At 35.5% G+C, this 18,966-nt stretch overlaps 1 protein-coding gene across 6 annotated transcripts in view; it reads right to left on the bottom strand.

Annotated features, from left to right (window-relative positions):
- The window catches only part of LOC129002077 (zinc finger RNA-binding protein-like), an 85,268-nt gene that overhangs the window by 14,172 nt on the left and 52,130 nt on the right, over positions 1-18,966 (bottom strand). For all 6 annotated transcript variants that reach the window (XM_054429603.1, XM_054429606.1, XM_054429608.1 and 3 more), the window contains exons 11-16: positions 17,235-17,376; positions 16,057-16,261; positions 14,580-14,787; positions 14,011-14,242; positions 13,481-13,664; positions 1,270-1,420 (exon numbers count right to left, since the gene is read on the bottom strand). In XM_054429603.1, coding sequence (XP_054285578.1) covers positions 1,270-1,420; positions 13,481-13,664; positions 14,011-14,242; positions 14,580-14,787; positions 16,057-16,261; positions 17,235-17,376 — 1,122 coding nt within the window. The remainder of the gene's footprint in view (positions 1-1,269; positions 1,421-13,480; positions 13,665-14,010; positions 14,243-14,579; positions 14,788-16,056; positions 16,262-17,234; positions 17,377-18,966) is intronic.

Raw genomic sequence — 18,966 nt, 5'->3', positions numbered from 1 at the left:
ATCTGGTGAGGTAATGGTTGGCTCTTCTCTCTTCCATGGGCCAAACACACTCTTCTGGGTGCCTACGTACATAGAAACGTGTATTGCAACGGTTCTCATTCATATATGCACAGGTTGTTCGGCCCTTGGATTGTAGCAGGTTTTTGTCAGTTCTCTTTGTATAACAATTTGAACAAAAACATATATTTAAAAAAATTATTTACAATTTGTTATAGTAATGTATAGTAGGTATAATAAAAAAATAATAAAAAATAATTTAACTTTTTTGGGATTCAGAAACGTCAAATAAACATATGCAAATGGGTATTTTATGTAAGTCGAATGGTTAAGATGATTCCAAAAGAATAACAGAGTATTATTAATACAATTTTAGTTGTAAGTTTAAGATCTACCTAAATGAGTTTTATTTACAAACCTAAATAAAACAAACCTATATTTAAATTCTAATCCACTTTTTAAAATTATCAGTAACATATTGCCAATAAATTAAAAGTTAAAATTGTGGTTAAAAATATGAAAAATGGATGTTGCTTGCAGTTTGAATCAGTGAAAAACTCAACAAATTGATATACAAAGAAAAAACACAAAGACCAAAGATAATACACTAGACGATCTTCACATAGGCTCTATATTCTGTTAAAAATATGAAAACAAGGCCACATAGCAAATATGCCATGGAAAAAACACATGTCTAAAAATAGGTCATTTTCTATTGTGTAATTTCACTAACATAAAACATTTAATGTAAGAGGATTTATGTTCTGTAAATTACCACTTATAATAAATCAACTCGTCTTCACATTAACAATGAACTCTTTAAAGAGAATCATCAAGTTATTAGTCATATCACATTGTCTCGCACCAAATGTATTTATTCAATCTAATTGAGTAAAAAGTGCATACATCTTCTTAGGATATAGACACAGAATTGAACAAAAACTCTTGTAAATTTGTTTGTATACCCACCTCTGTTTGAGAACTATACATTTAATGTAGTCTAACTTCATAAAAAAAAATTAGCAAATCAGATATAACTTAACACAAAGTTTATTTGTAGACATACTACTGTTCAAATTTAATTTGTACAATCCATCCAGCTTCATAGCCCTAAAAGAACCTGAATCAATTTTCTCCCAAAACAGATCTCTAAATGAAATTAAGAAGTCAACTGCACATTAACATACACCACAGACAACTGAAGATAGTGGCCTGTGAAATCGTCTAGTGTGTCTTGACGCCCAAAGTGTCTAAGTAAGCACAGGTGCGTACCTCCAGTGGACTCCAGTAAAACTGGTTCTCTCATCAGTGGAGATGTCAGAGACACAGTGACGACTATCTTGGGCTCTGTTGCAGCAGTCACTAACACAGATCCTTGGTCTACCTTCATCTCTACAGTGTAGGCATCGTCTGGAGCTACAGCCTGTAACAAGGGAGGTCAAATGTAATAGAGTGGCCACAGACTCTCATATGTTTCCCAGTCGCCAACTCAGGGTACATAGTTTATTTAAATTTTAAAATTCAAGACTAATTCTATACTTTTCAAGACTCATTTTTTCAAAATAAATTAAAAAAAATAAAAATCCACGAATCATTGCGAAAATCTCGGTTTTTCCAGGTCCCATTTAATTCAAGGTTTTTCCCCTGTTCTCCCAGTTTTACCGGTTGGTATACACCCTGTGTGTAGTTTTAACAAATTTTCTATATTAATAGGTTATATACTACATACACAAACCCCTGTCTTTATGTCATAAGGTGTTTGAGATGGTAAGGTGTTTTTCAAGTAAAGAGAAAATTAATGCAGTTATAAAAAATTCTAACTAGCCAATTTTGTGTTTAAATCCTTCTTACTTAACGCATCTACTACTATAACATAGGTAAATAAAGGTCAATTTTATTATAAATAGAGGTGGTCATCTCCTACAGGCATGGAGACATAGTCAATTTCTGGGATCACTGCAAAATCCTAAATATCTTCCTTAATCACGGAAATATTATCATTGTCTTTCTCAACCGCAAAATCCTAAATAACAATAGAATCACTATCATTGTCTCCCGCAGTCACGGAAACGTTATCAATGACTCCCGCAGTCATGGCAAAATTACAAATATCTCCCACGGTCCTGTGGACATTATCATAGTCATCCGCAATGGCGGAAAAACTCTTATCATCCTCCACGATATCGTTTAGAAATTACCATCTTCTCCTGACTAAAAATCACCATTCTTTACTAAAATGCTAAGACTTAAAAATCCAACTATTTATCAATTAGTTGTGAACTATGAAATGTTAACAAATGCATACACCAGGTAACATAAATTAATTTAAGGTATGCTTCTGTTTGTTTATGTATGCCAAGCGTATAACTGGTCCAGCTAAATCAACTAGCCAGCAAAATATTGGCAACGATTGTTTCTTCTATAACATACTTCATGGACAAATAATACACATGGCCTGAAAAAAACCTAGTAGAATTTATTAGTGCATCACAGAAAAAGGGCCAGGAAACCCATGGCAATGATATACTGTTTTTATGAATAACGGTTCCTGAATCAGTGAGTTCATGAATTATAAGTAAAAAAATATATCTCATCATCTGGTATTACCATGAATAAAACATAATCCTTAAGTAGATTTCTTTTCCTTATGGAACAGCTGAAGCCAATTTTATTGTTAGTTCTGTCCAGTGCACTGTAAAGGTCTTGTTTTGTTTACAATTTGTTTATTGTCATTTTAGTCATTTAAAACCTCGTTTAACCAAAACAATCCATCTAATCATAAACAATAACTTGTTCCCTAACAGTAAAGCACAAATAATAATTAAATCATCCCAAAAATAATAGAAACTAAATATTTGATCGACACTAGCGATCATTGTCACCACCGTACATGAACTAGACACGAAAAACAAGCTTCAAAATTGACAATGGGATGAGACGTCTAGTTGTGTTGCTATGTATTACTAGGTGGCTTTCGCAGAGGCATCCACAAAATTGAGCGGAGTCATCAAGGGTTCATATTATATTGTTTTTGTCATACTGCAGTAAAAACAGTCGTTTTCTAATGCATGCGTTGCGGGTCTAAAGTAGCATTTTTACTCTTTAGGGATTAAAAATGGTGTTTAGCCTCTATAGAGTAAACATCGATTTTAGCCTCTATGGAGTAAAAATCAGCTGTTGTCAACTCAGTTGTAAACTTCTATTGTAAACGGTTGCATGTATCGAAATATGTATATATTCGTGCTTCGTAATCATTTTAACTTACAGTCTACAGTCTCTTCCCATAGTATTTAAGCATTGCAGATACATTAATATATTCCCACACTCAACACTGCTCACCTTTACCCCCTGCTCCTTCACCACCCCCTACGTCGTGGACCTGTTTCCCTCTCATCCCATAGCATTTTAGGATTGCAGATACATTAATGTAATTGCCAAAGACAGTTCCCACACTCTGCACTGCAAGCCTTACTACTTCCTTCACCATATCCTACGTCATAGACCTGTTCCCTTCCCTTCTCATAGCATTTAAGTATTAGATACATTTATCTAACTGCCCAAAGGGTTCCCCCACTCTGCACAGCCAGCCTTTACTACTGCCTTCACCACTTCCTACATCGTAGACCTGTTTTCATCACTTTCCATAGCATTTTAGTATTTTAGATGCGTTAATCTAATTCAGGGCTGTGCGAATCCAGAAATTTTGGTTCGAATCCGAATCCGAATCATAGCTGTACAGAATTTACCGAATCCGGATCGAATCCGAATACTTAAATTAGTTCCGGGTCGAATCCGAATCTAAAATTTATTGCCATTACCGAATCCGGATCGAATCCGAATCTCAAATTTACAGCTGTTATCGAACCCGGATCGAATCCGAATCTTAAATTTAGAGCCGTTATCGAACCCGGATCGAATCCGAATCTCATATTTACAGCTGTTATCGATTCTGAATATTTTAACCAGTTCCGAAAGGCAATGTCTTTCGGAACTCGACAATCTTTAAGACATAATATGTCATCATTTATATTATTCAGAATTTGGTCAAGAGAGGATTCTTGAAATGTTGAGTGCTGTAAAACAATAACTGTTTGGTTTAAGCTTAATAGGCCTATATTTGAATTTTCAACTAAGGATTCCCAAAGATAGCTTATATATCTTAACTGACCTACTTTTCCAGACTGTACTGTCCACTCTTGTATTAGTTAACCCACAGTCAGCATGTCCTACTTGTTTATTCTCTTTTTAAATATGTATATAGTGGATTATATTTTGACTGTTGGAGTAAACTAATAACGTTTAACATGTAATTATTTGCTCAAGATCTCTCTTCCTTCTAAATGCTAGAGAGTGTAATGTAATTGTGAAAATAAAATACTAAATACTTAATATTAAGTGTTGTAACTGGAAGACCTCCTGACGATTTTGTAAATAAGACATTCTACAGCTACGGAATATCCTATCTACCACTCTTGGAGAAGATTCACCCCTTCAAAGACTTTTGTCCGCCCCTGGTGATCTCACTCCACGCTCCAGTCTACAGCCACTCACCAGACATCTCCACCAAACCCACGGACTCAACCATAAGAAACTTTGTATATACTCACTCATCTAATAAATTGGTATTATTCTGACATGTTCCTATATTTTAAGATATATTTTGTAAATTTAAGTATTAATTTCTTTTTCACTCCATAATAAAATTTTCTCATTCTCCCCTATGAACCCGCCCCCAACAATAACAATATCACAGAATGAGAATGACCAAGATGTTACTATGTTAATAAAATATTACTTCTTAATTGTAGTTTACTATTTTTTATTATTAGGGGTCTCATTTTTAAATAATAAAATAAAAATATAAAATGGTTTTATAATTTATTAATATTATAACATGATGAATTAGAAATATGACATATAAATGTAAAACAAAGAATAAGAATTTTAGAATTATAAGAATTGTATGTATGTTTTGTTTTGTTTGCCCAAATCTTCCCTGGCAATTGGCAATAACTAAGATCAATTGGAATAAAAACAACTGAATGATTTATCCTGTACTAAAATGAACTCTTTTATTCATGAATTCTTAAAACAAACAAATATGAATAAGAATAAACATAACTAAAAGTAAATTCTCCTTACTTTTAATTTTACAAGACAAAACCTACTGTAGGATAATAGACAGAAATATGAGGCTAGGCAAAAGGCCAAAACCAAAGCAAGAAAATAAAAAGTTTAAACTTAACTAACCACAGAACATTTTCACGAAGGTTTGACAAATTACATTTATGTGTTAAGTACAGTTAAATATGTTAACCAATTTAATATTAATTACTTTAAGGAGCTGAGATTATATTTCATACTTGCAATACAGAGTGATAATTCATTCACAAAATAAAAACAAAATTGGCCATTTAACAGAGAATCAATTTATGTTGTTAACACTATACTGAACAAATACTCTCCATCATATGAAAAAGTAGCCTATATCATATTTATTTACATATCAATTATTTATATATCCAAACAAAACAAACAACAAAAATAAATGCAAACAAACAAATGAAATATTATTGTACAATACAGTACATATAAACAATGTGCAATATTGTTTAAATAAATATAGATTTTTCAAATAATAATACCTCAATAAACTGTGTTCTTTGGCAACGCAAGTGGTATTCAGTACATCATATTATTTTGAAATAATAATAAATAAAAACTAAATTATTGGGGTCTATATCTCAAGAGCATTTTTTGAGAGTGTAAAGTTTAGCACATTTCAAAATGTGCCAAGTGAATGAGATAATTTTACATTACTTTAAAAAAACTGTTCTTAATCCGTGTAAATGGAATATTTTAGTCTTTGTCTTTATAAACATTAAACAAAAACAGAAGCTGCTCAGCATGTTCAGGTGTAAGAGATTCTCTTCTCTGCGTAATGATGTTGCCCGCTGCACTAAAGAGTCGTTCGCTACTGGCCTGGGTTGCAGGTATGGGAAGGTAATTTTGCGCCAATTTAGATAGGATGGGATATTTGGAGGAAGCTTGCTTCCACCAAACAAAAGGATTTACAGTTTTCTCAACAAGGCCGTCTTGAAAGTAAGCATTTACTTCCTGAATTCCTGGGCTGAGAGATGGTTGCATTTGTTTGGATGCTGCTTTGTTGAAAGCACTCCAAATGTCATTTTCTTTGGAGCATGAAGGCTGGGTTTCTCTGGAGACATCAGGCTGCTGCACACTTGAATGGTTCATCCGGTTCATCGATTGGTAAATGGTTTCAGCAAGCTGTTCAAGTTTTTTTACAATCAAATTCTTTTCAAGTAAAACACATTTAAACCGAGGATCTAGAGCTGTACAGATTTGATTAATACTGTTATCCTTGTATAGTGGAAATCTTGTTTTCAGGGAATTGAGAAGATTTTTTGCAAATGATACACTTTTTCTTGTACTATTTGATTTGTTGCTTGGGCCCGAAGCAATTATATTTGTTAACTTTGTTTCAATTTCATGTAATACTGGGATAATCATAGAAGACGTAGGATATTTATCGGCAGACATAATTCTTGTGATCACTTCAATTGGTTTCAGCGACTCAATGTAAGCTTCTGCTAAACCCCATTCATCTTGACTTAAAATTGATATTGAGTGATGTGACGTTGCCAGTTCCGTGTTTATCGCAATTTTGAGCTCAACAAGCCTTTCAAGCATTAAGAATTCGGAATTCCATCTGGTGTCTACCATTTGAATGACGTGTTTTGGGTTCATTGACAGTTGTTGCTGAATTTTTTTTAATCTTGATGTAGCAGCATTGCTCTTATGGTAATGCCCTACAATTGACCGTGACTTTTGCAACATTTCTTGAGCTGCTGTGTCACTGTTGACTGCAGATTCCACAACGAGCTGGAGTTTATGTGCGAAACATTCTCTGTGAACCCACGTGGTTTGTTTAACCGCATTGACAATATTTTTTCCGCCATCGGTTACCATGTAAATTGGTATTACCTTTTCTCTTCTTTCAGACAATCCCCAATTATACATTTCTGTTTTTAAGAAATTAGAGATGTTTTCACCAGTAGCCTTTTCCTCAAACAGTTTATTTCCTAGGCAGAAACTTTTACTATTAAAATCTTTATCTATGTAGTGGCATGTGAGAGAGAAATAAGAGTCACCACTCCTAGATTTCCATCCGTCCGTAGTAAATGCAAGACTTTCTAGGTAGGGTAAGTCTTCATTTATAATTGATTTTACTTTTGTCATCTCTTCGTTGTACAATTTAGGTATTATTGATCTTGAAAATGTTGTTCTGCTATGGTGATTGTATTTTGGAAAACCAGCATTTATAAGACGTTTAAAACCTGGCTCCTCAACAATCGAGTAGGGATGCAGGCCTTGCACAATAAAAGTAGAGACTAGCCCATCAACTTTCTTTTGCTCTTTACAGTCCAAAGGCCACTTAGGAATGCCAATGCCAAGACCGATAGTTAGTTTTTGTTGAATTTTTTTGTCTGTTGGTATTTGTAGACTTTTCTTTGATTGCTCTTCATATTTTTGTTTTTCGATTGTATAGCTCTCATAACTTTGTTTGTGACTTTTCAAATGTTTGATTAATGAAGATGTCGTTCCACTTGTCCCTTGTTTTAACATTTTTTGACAAATTTTACATTTTCCTTCAAATTTGTTAGGTTTTTCAAAGTAATTCCATAGAGGATTTGCATTTCTTATCAATTGGATTGGTGGGGATGGGGATTGAATTTGTGAGGTCGATGGGAGGATTTCATTTTCATTACTACGAGAACATTTATTGATGGAAGTGGAATTAGATTGCTTGGTTTGTGTTATAAAAATCGGAGCAACTTTTTGCTTCTTTTTTTGAAGATTTAGATTTTGTCTATCATCAGCATCGTTTCTCTTGCATTTGTTCTTATTAGAATCTTCATGGTTTTCTATATGGTCACAGTAGTCTGGATCTTCATGAATGTTGTCATAACTGTCTAGGTCTTCAGTAATGTTGTCATAGTCGTCTAGGCCTTCAGGAATGTTGATGCTGTAATAATCATCTAGGTTTTCAGCAATGTTGCCATCATCTTCAGGAATGCTGCCACCATCCATTTTCTGTAGAAAAAGAACCTATGTCAGGCAAGCCGATAAATGATTTTTTTCAAGAAAACGTTGGAAAACCAGGGAAAAGTGGGAAAAATTTTTTTGGCGAAATCTGTCATGTGGGTACTAGATTTAATCGGTAGAGCGAGATGAACAAGAATATGCACAAAGTTACGACCTCATAAGCGTCAATACATCAGATCTTGAATACGCTTTCAAATTCTTGTTCAGCTCGCTCTACCGATTAATTTGAGTACACACACAACCAATTTCGGCTTAAAAATATTTTTCCCTGTTTTCACGCTTTTCCGAGCCTTTCCGACGTTTTGCGCTGAAAAAAAACATCATTTTCAGAATCAAAGTGTTATTTCCTACATTTTGAAAAAAAAAAAATATTTTCTGAGGGTGTACCTAGCCTACTGATAAGGTAAGAATGACCTAAATTACATTTTTCATAGCATATAACCTAACCATTACGAAAAAAACCGGCACTCTATCAATTTATTGACATAAATTTAAGGGTGAAGGATACATTGATACATTGCCTAATTAAACGTTAAATTCTTTAATTTTGCCTGGTAAACTAACTATTAAGAGTACCTAAGTTAATGAAAACGTAAGCTGCCCATCACATAATACCAAGTTAGGCTACTTAACTTATGTAAGTTAGGCTAATAAAAAATTTAAAAAAAAATATTTTTTAAGTCAGGAATTTTAATTAATTTTCACATTTTTAGCCCACATTTTCTGGCTTGAAATAGGGAATTGCCACAAAAGTGCAAAAAGAAACAATCCTTGAAATGGGATAAAACATATAAAATTTAATTTAGGCCTAGGCCTAGTTATTTCAAGTTTTGAAACCAGGCCTAAACAATTAGGCATAAGATAGGCCTACCACCTAGGCCTAAGTTACTCGCTAAAAGTGATGACCTAAGGTAAGTTAAATTGCCAAATATCGTGACTCGTCCAAATACCGTGATTCTCGTATTATCTCGCCAATAATAAAAATATTGCTTTTAAAAATAATACAGTTGAACCTCGTTTGTACGAACCTCAATAAAATGAATTTATCGATAAGACAAATTTTTTTTAAATCCCCTTGACACTTTCATATAGGCCAATGCTACAAACACCTCTAGGCCTATACAACGTAGTAATTAAGTTAAAAACCTCCATAAGACGAATTTGTTTGTGACATGGGCTAGGACTGATTACCCTCTATACAACGAATATTCTTAGCACAAAACCTCTACAAGACGAACGTGACCTCTATAAGACAAATTTATCATAATCTTAACCTCCATAGTATGTACGGTACGTAGTTTTCAAAACAAATAGATGCTTGTCTCAACATGAAACTCCCTCACCCATCCCTCCTCTTTCCTCAGTCATTGTTTGGAAAAACATTGGAGCGAGGAGAAACCTCTATAAGAAGAACAACAGCAGCATTAAACTTTGATAAAACGACCCTCTTTATTAAGAATACTTCAATAGTGCACAATTTTCCCGTACCCCTTGAAATTTGTTTTGTACTTAGAGGTTCAACTGTATAATAAAAAGGGCAGTTTACCTTATACACCCAGTGTTATTCCTCTACATAAGCCTAAGTTTGTATGACTTACAAATTAGCAACTCACACTGTGAGGTAAGGTTTATGTAGCCTACTGATAGCCAAGATAGGGTTCAAATGCGACATATGAGCCTAAGTCCGTAAGTTATGACTATTACAAGTTAACATCTCACCTCACACTGTGAGGTTAAGTTTATGTACTGATAGCCAAGATAGGGTTCAAATGCGACCTAGGCCTAAAGAATAACACTACTTATGGTCAGGTTCATATTATGAACCAGGCAACAAAAAATCAGAGTAGGCCTACACAAGTCGTTTTAAGTATCAGCCGTCCAATTTTGACCCATTGCAGATTAGGCATAATACCTACCTTACATCTAGGCCTATAAATTTGAAATCAAATAAGTTAACTTACCCTAAGCTAAACCCAATCTAACTTAAGTTTTCATTGAGATCCTCAAAAAACAACATTGGCCTAGGCCTATTACAAAATGAAAAAGATTGAAGGTGATAAGACTAATCTGGATGATCAACTTACTGGAAGCTTTACAAACTACTAATAGCCTAATCAATAATTTTGTTTAAAAAAATAAACAGAAATAAATAGGCCTAACTTAAGTAAAAAGTGAATCCAATTCTAAAGTATTATCACTTTAAACTTTTTTTGACGAAATCTATCCAGTCATTACTGGTCAGCGGTGGATGTATAAAGGTATCAAACTACCTATATGATATAGGCTAAGTTAGGCTATAAACCAACTAATTAATTACTTATTTATTACTAATTAATTATTAGTTATCTATACAAAAAAATCCTTTATAAACCTTTTACGTAAGTTACTTAAGATAAGTTTAGGTTATGTTTACACTTTACTTTAACTTATACTTGAATGTGGCTATCTTTACCAGTACATCATATTGTCCATTTAATCAGAAGTGCATCATCAAATCAGAACTATAAATTAGATTAGATCAATAAAGTACAAGTGAACACTAACATAACTTAGGCCTAATAAAAAACACAGTTTAACGTATAATTATTAATTTATTTATTTACCTAAGGTAGTCTGGCGTCCATTTTCATTGTCATACTGATGGATGAGTCGACTGTCGAGTGCTGTCAGTGTCGGTGTCCCGTTGTAGTTTCGTTTCCGTTCTATTAGTTGTCGTAATAAGTCACTCAAGAGTTAAAACTTCAATGTTCCAGTCCCAATCCCAATTAATTCCTGGTTCAAATTAATCAACTCTGACAGTCGACATTGATCAAGAAGCAAGAAAGAAACCCAACCACGTCTGCCATTCAGTCTCAGTGTATCCGTATCCACCACACGACCAAAAAAATAATCCCGCCTGCTGGTTCGAGAAATCCCGTTTAATCCCGCTTCCGGATGATGGAGAAACCCGTTTTATCCCGTATGGTATTTTTCGTTTAAATTTATGTTTGACGAATCATGTTTAAATAGTTGTTTAAACATCGATATTATCTTTTGCTACAGGAGTTTACCAATTGGAGTTCGTTTTCCCTAAAAATAAGTAGAAACAATTAAAAACAGACGTCATAGCTGAAAAATCCGTTTTATCCCGCATCCAATTTAAATCCCGCTCGTGGTCTAAAAGTCCCGTTTTCGGGATAATAATCTGAGTCACTGCCGCCATTTCGTTTTCTGTTGGTTCTTGGTTCTAAAACCGACTGACGGAACAAATAAAACTGACCGAGTGAAGTGAACGGGTGTTCACTAATTCAATGACGGAGCCAAAGAGTCGATTGTCGAATCAAATCAACTGCTCCATAATAATCCGCTTGCAAAACTACCGGTGCGATGGCCGATGATATAAATTCAAATATCGAATCCCAACTCGGATCTATTTCCAAAAAATTCGAATATCGAATCCGAACCCGGATCTCTTACCGGTAAATTCGAATATCGATTCCGAATCCGAATCCAATTAGAAACAGTAGATTCGTTCTCGAATCCGAATCGAATCTCTAAAAAGATTCGGATTCGATTCGTTTTTCGAACTATTCGCACAGCCCTGATCTAATTGCCACAAACATTGCCCACACTCCGCACTGCTAGTCTTTACTACTTCTTTCACCATTTTCTATGTCGTGGGCATGCTTCCATCCCTTCTCATAGCATTTCAGCATTGCAGATACATTAATCTAACTGCTACAGTTTCCAGATCCCACACTCCACACTGCTCATCTTTGCTACTTCCTTCACCTCTTCTTACGTCGCGGATCTGTTTCCCTCTCTTCCCATAGAATTTTAAGATTGTAGATACCTTAATCTAATCTTCAAAAGCAGTTCCCACACTCCGGACAGCTCGCCTTGACTACTTCCTTCACCACTTCCTACGTCTCAAACCTGTTTCTCTCCCTTCCTTTAGCATTATTGAATTGCAAATACCTTAATCTATTGGTCATAAACAGATCCCACACTCCAGACATCTCGCCTTTACTACTTCCTTCACCGCTTTCTACGTCACGGACCTGTTTCCCTCCCTTTCCATAGCATTTTAGGATTGCAGACACCTTAATCTAATCGTCATAAACAGTTCGCACACTCCGAAAAACTCGCCTTCACTTCTTTCTTCACCACTTCCAACGTCGCAGACCCGTTTTCCTCCCTTCCCATAGCATTTTAGGAATGCAGATACCTTAATCTAATTGTCATAAACAGTTTCCACACTCCGGACAGCTCGCCTTGACTACTTCCTTCACCACTTCCTACGTCGCGGACCCGTTTTCCTCCCTTCATATAGAATTTTAGAAATGTGGATACCTAAATCTAATCGTCATAAACAGTACCCACACTCCAGACAGCTCGCCTTGACTACTGCCCTCACCACTTCCTACGTCGCGGACCCGTTTTCCTCCCTTCCCATAGAATTTTAGGAATGCAGAAACCTTAATCTAATCGTCATAAACAGTACCCACACTCCGGACAGCTCACCTTGACTACTTCCTTCACCACTTTCTACGTCGTGGACCCGTTTTCCTCCCTTCCCATAGAATTTCAGGAATGCTGATACCTAAATCTAATCGTCATAAACAGTTTCCACACTCCAGACTGCTCACCTTTACTACTTCCTTCCCCACTTCCTACGTCTCGGACCTCATGATCCATACAGTTTCTGTTCTAATATCTGTGAATTAATGCTATCAGCTATTTCTTTATCTACTGCATTCAAAAGTCAACAGCTGATCATATGTTTTTGTTTATGTGTCAAATACTGCTTCCATAAGGATTACATTGAAACTTTGAGACCCAGTGGGGCGGATTCCTGAGAGACTTTTTTAACGCCATATAGATGTTGGCACTCACCGATATGGTCTTTATCACTATGCAAAATTTGAAAACGATTGATTCAGCCGTCTAGGAGGAGTTTGCGTATTACGAAATGCATAAGAGTCGATGTATAAGAGCTTCGCTCGCTCCGCTCAATCAACTAAGAGCAACACAAAACACACATAATTAAGCTATTTGAAAATTAAGAGAAAAACATTTAGTCAACAAACTCAAAATCAACCAACTTTATGTTAAAACAGTATTCAAATTTCACAGTACAATGAAAAATCTACTAGCAGCATCCAAAGTCAGAGAGTGGGCTAGTCTAATGGTAGAGTGCAGGGATTCTGTCTCCTAGGTCCCGGGTTCAAATCCCACCAAACACAAATGGGTTTCATCTATGTGATGATGCCACAAACCTTCAGACCTAGCCCAAAATAATGTGTAAACGGTTCTGGGCTAGAGACTAGCGTCATATAACGTGAAGGTGGGACATAGCGTTTTAATGTGTGCTTACCTTGAGCTGTAGTGGCAGGTTCTGTGCCACCTTAGACAGCAGTGAGCGAGTAGGCTTCTCAGTACACAACACTACCAGTCTGACCTGAGTGTCACCAGACAACAACAACCCCTTGGCTAACACTCCCACTCTCATCACTCCCTTCAGAACCCTGCCGTCCTCCTTCTCCTTTTGGAACGAGAACCTGAAAAACCACAGAACATACAGTCAGCTTTCCATATACTGTGTATAACAAAGGGCACGAGGTTTTAGGATTTTTGCTGGGATAGCTGGCTTACCAGGATGACATAGTCTATCTGAAATAGTTAGATATTTAACAAACAATGTCGGATATCATATTTGGGCTTGGATCAGATCCAAATATCCTTAACAAATCTGACCCGATGTTTTGGATATCCACATACCCCAGGTTATTTATTTCTTAAGCAATAAGCAAATAAATAACCTTTTGAGGATGTTTTAAGGAAGAGCACTCAAAAGGTCTTGATTATCAACAAGCATACTGCTCCAAATATAACATTTCTACTCACAGGTTTCCATCTCTGCCATCCTCCTTTTTGGGTGGTTCATCCTTCTTGCCAGGCTGAGGGGTTGAGTTGGCTTCCTTCTTGGCAGGAGGTGTAGGACCCTTGGCTGGGACGGCAGCGGGGCCTGCAGGCTTGGCAGGCTGGGCGGGAGTTGCAGGCTTGGCAGCTGCGGGGGCCCCTGGCTTGACAGGGGCAGCAGGCTTGGCTGCAGCTTGAGGTACGCTTGGTTTAACATCTACACAAGTCACACAACAATATCACTATGTTTAATTGTTTATATTATGACTTTTCATTTATGATATTGAAAATAATCATGATAATATTATCATGATTATCAATGACAAAATCCTTTTATGGCCAGTATCATTAGAATCCACTGTGGTTTACGGTGTCAACCATGTTGTTAGTAGGGGATTGCTTCTGGAGAGCTATTAGTATATATAAGGCCATCAAAATAATAACTAAAGGCTAACAATTATATTTCTCCCCAATTATTATATCCTATCCTATTCTCGACTAATTTACTAAGTAAAAAAAACACAAAAAAGAGGAAATAAAACTGATTTACTTACTAGGCTGTGTAGTTTTCTTTTCTGCATCAGAAACAAGATGATCTGAGACAAACTTGAGAGCTTTTTCTGTGTGAGAGACAATTTTCTGCACAGCCAGAAGTTCAGTTTCTTTGGGATAGATGGATGCGTGCCTGGCAATTATGTGTTTGTCATCAAAACTCTCTGGCCTTCTCATCACACCTTGGGGAGGGCCGGGAGGGTAAAAGTTCTGGAACGAACAAACCCAGTGTAACAATATTAATAAAGTAGTTGCACTTGCACTGTAGGTGTTCTAAAAATATTATCAAAAAATATCATAAATATGTGGAGATAAAACAAGATACATAAAGAGCACTATATATGAATAATAATAATCCTGAACAAGTATAATAATTATACTTGTTCAGGATAATTATTACATAAGGTTTTAAAAATGCAAGTATAAACAGGGTTGGGTCCTAAATTTGGAAAATAAAATTCCCTGACTTTTCAGGGTGTCCACAGAAAATTTGTCATTAATTTCCATGACTATCCATGACCATTTACCATTGATTTCCATGACTCACAAACCTTACTAGAAAATTATATATAACATACAAACACGGATAATATACGGCCTAGACAAGTAATTTCACAGAAAATACTGAAATTTGTATTAACACTGGAGTAATAAATTTTGCAAAAATGTCGTATTCAAAATAAAAAGAAATGCCAGCCTCCTCCGTCCCCATAGCTGGCCAAGTTCTCTCGAGTCACTTTCTTTTTTCTTCCAATATACTTTTTATTGTTGAATTTGATTGAGTTTAGAGTTTACTAAATTAAGCTTTTAATTTAGGAAAGACTTAACATTTCAATATACACTACTGTTGCAACAATATTCTACAAATATTAAATTTAATTATAAGATATAGTAGGGACAGATTGTATTGAACTATTACAAACTCAAAACTCATAAACCTATACAACTGTAATAAATTTAATTGTCGTGCATTTGTGAAAAACTGAAAAATCCTGAAAATTGCTACAATAGTCAGGTTACAGCCGACTAGAGCTTTGAAAAGTCCTGACAAATCTATCCACCATTGAAGATTTCCATGACTTTTTGCCTATTTCCATGAATTTCAATGACCAGAATTTTTTTCCATGACTTTCCCTGACTTTTCATAATGTGGACACCCTGCTTTTCCATATACCTTTTTTGCCTTTTTTTTGATATTACACTGTTTTCAGGTATACAGTAAGGCGATATCGACTAATCAAAATCAAGAAATGTTAGAAAAAATACTAATATGTAACTTATTTAATCACTCCCAAATACAAAACTTGTTTCGAATTATATACATATAGATCCCTCCCCCGACCCAATAACTAACTATGAATATAAAAACGTGCATCACTATTTATGTCTAGTGTTAATTATTTATGCCATAGTTATAAACTATACAAGAACTCTTTTATTTAGGGATTTAGTTGTGTATCAGTTATTCTTTTGACTTACGGACGGAGGAGGTGGAGGCATCATGGGTGGTGGTGGTGGCCCATAGGGGTGGCCAGGTGGTGGGGGAGGGGGAGGCATGCCCCGTGGGTGAGGCATAGAGCGACGGTACCACTCATAGTAGTCCATCTCTTCCTCATATCTTCTCCTCTCCTCCCAGTACATACGCTCCTCAGCCTCCATCATGCGGTCTGTCCAGAAGTTGGCTCTGTCAAACATAACAGCCAACTTAGCAAAAACACTAGAAGCATTATCTAACAGATTATTTTCACACTTTCCATCACAATTAGTAGAATGTGTTTTAAATATGGTCCTTATTTACTGTGTTTTGAGGGGATGAAACTTAAATTGGCTGGTTAGATTTTTTTAATACTGTATTAACTTATTCTTTTTCCTACAGTTACCTAACAATGTACATGTTCTCTCACTGATTTGAGAAATCAAAGTGGCCAATTCGCTCATCAGTGAGACAATGTTAGCATTGTCTCACTCTAATTACTTTGTCTCACTCCAGATTTGCAACGTGAAGGCACGAAATAGTGAGCGTGTAACATGCAGACAAGGTTGTATGCGCGCGAAATACGTTAGCAGCACTGGCTGTAAATCAGCTGGTCAGCTGTTGTATTGTTGTATTTGTTACTTCACATTAAATGTCATATTAAAAGTTCACTTCTGTGTAAAAATATGTTATGTTTCTTTACCAATTTATTTGTTTTATGGTAACTGTAGGAAAAATATAATGTGCAACTCGAGTGCAAAGTGCAATTGCCTCACTCGAGAAACCATTCCTCACTCGCCTACGGCTCGTGAGTAAGTATTTCTCTCGAGTGAGTCAATTGCTCCCTTTGCTCACTAGTTGCACAAATAACTATACTTGAAACACCCCATTTTCTCAGGATACTTTATGGAAAGTCAGAAAGACAGGAAATAGTGTATAACCAATCCATTCAGAAAATCTTGTAACAATTTTAAAAAATTTGTATTAGTATCGAGAATCGATTTTTCAGGTATCGGTATCGAGAATCAATAAATTTTGGTATTGACACAATACTATTTAGTAGCTTATTCAATAAGTCTGGTATATTATTTCCAAAATAGCAACCTCTTTGTGGGACACCCTTTTATAATAACTTAGTGTAGAAAATAAATAACAATATATGATCAAATGTCTGAAAACTAACCTTTCTTCTTCTCGTTTCCTCATCATGGCCAGTCTGGCTCTAATCCTCTCCTCATGTATTTTCCTATTGCGGTTGTTACTCTTTATGTCCACTACAAGTTCCGGGTTGACTTTCTTCTTAAACTGCAAACGATGTCTTCGTCCTGAACGATAAACCATTTGATGTTATAAAGAAACATATTTCAAAGGGAAAGAACAGTCACTAACATTATTTAGCGGTGTGCAATACAGAAAATTTAAGGTAATTTTGACTCAATTGTCCATTTGAGGTCCAGTTTGGAGTTTTTTTTTTATTTTAGTTCAACAAGACCTTTAATTTGATGTAGTACATATCAACCTATGCTTAGGTTTTAAGTTTTACCTACTTAAAGATTTTCAACTCACTCCCCATGGGCGGCCCCCTATAGGTGATATCCGATCACCATGTACACAAAAAAGTTGCTTACTATTACCAGTAATGATATGCCAAATTTGGTTGTGATATCTCTTTTCGTTTTAAAGTTCCTATTCGTACAAAATTTTGTGCACAACCTTGTCGCTCAAGTTATCGCAAACCATGGTATGCATAAAATAAACACATATTACAGACAGCAAAAAAAATATCAAAATAAAAATCTGCATTTGAAAATTATTTGTAGTCCATCTATTATTATAGTATTGTCATTTTTAAAGCTGAGCCATTGGATGAGACTTGATGTTATAAAAGTTATTTAATCTTTTATAGTTTATTAGCCTATATTTGACATAGGGGTTCCTCTGCCCAACTAAGCCATTTGACGCATCGTACAGTTTTGTGCTAGGCCTAAAAACTATATTTTTGTTCAAAACTAATGAATTCCACTGATAATATCTACTATTAGAAATATAGTGTAAACATAAAATGCCAAAGAAGTTAGTAAAAACTGCAATCACACACTGAATACTATATGATATGCCGATTTTCAGCTATATAATGCAGTTTAAAATGCCAAATTGAAGGGTTTGTAGACAACAAAATTTCATTGTTATTACTTTACTTTACGCTCTAGTCGTATGATATACATAAGTGTGAAGGGATTAGTTTTTATACATCACATTTAGAATAAGTCTAAATTAAACATGTTAAAATAAAACTATTAATTTGTAGCTCTAGTAAACCTATTAAACCATACACCTTATTTGTTTTATGTGCTAATCATCTTAATTTTCAATTTTGCAACGTTTTATGAAGTTGTAAAGCCAATTTCTCTTTGCTAGCCTTCCCCTATTCTTTCTTATAATTTATAGTGATGGGTCAGAACGTCACTGTAGATTTCTGTAAAACTATTTGTAGCCTATGTATTGAATGTATTGACTCTATTCATGTATGTACATACAGACCGAATAAAGATTATTGATTCTGATGGTAAATCTTGGTACCGGTACCTTCGGTACAGCATCCTGTCGCCGATAATGCCGGAAAGTTACCGATTTGGCCGCGGAGTCAATAATGATGTACACGACCACGGGAGATGACCATGATTTTGCCGCGATCGCAGACAATGACAACGATTCTGTGAACGAGGCAGATGATCATGATTAAGCCGCGATCGTTTAATATTATTATGACGTATACACGGCTGCGAGAGATGTTCATGATTTTGCCGCGATTGGGGCCAATGACGATGATTCCGTGAACGAGGCAGATGTTCATGATTTTGCCGCTATCGCGGAAGACAATGATGAGGTCTACACGGCGGCGAGAGATGTTCATG

The sequence above is a fragment of the Macrosteles quadrilineatus genome, unplaced genomic scaffold (genome assembly GCF_028750875.1).
Source record: "Macrosteles quadrilineatus isolate MER2022 unplaced genomic scaffold, UCM_ALF_1.0 Scaffold_9__3_contigs__length_116548681, whole genome shotgun sequence".
Taxonomy (NCBI): Eukaryota; Metazoa; Arthropoda; class Insecta; order Hemiptera; family Cicadellidae; genus Macrosteles; species Macrosteles quadrilineatus.
The sequence above is the reverse complement of the archived record's forward strand: the minus strand, read 5'-3'. Positions and strand labels throughout refer to the sequence as shown.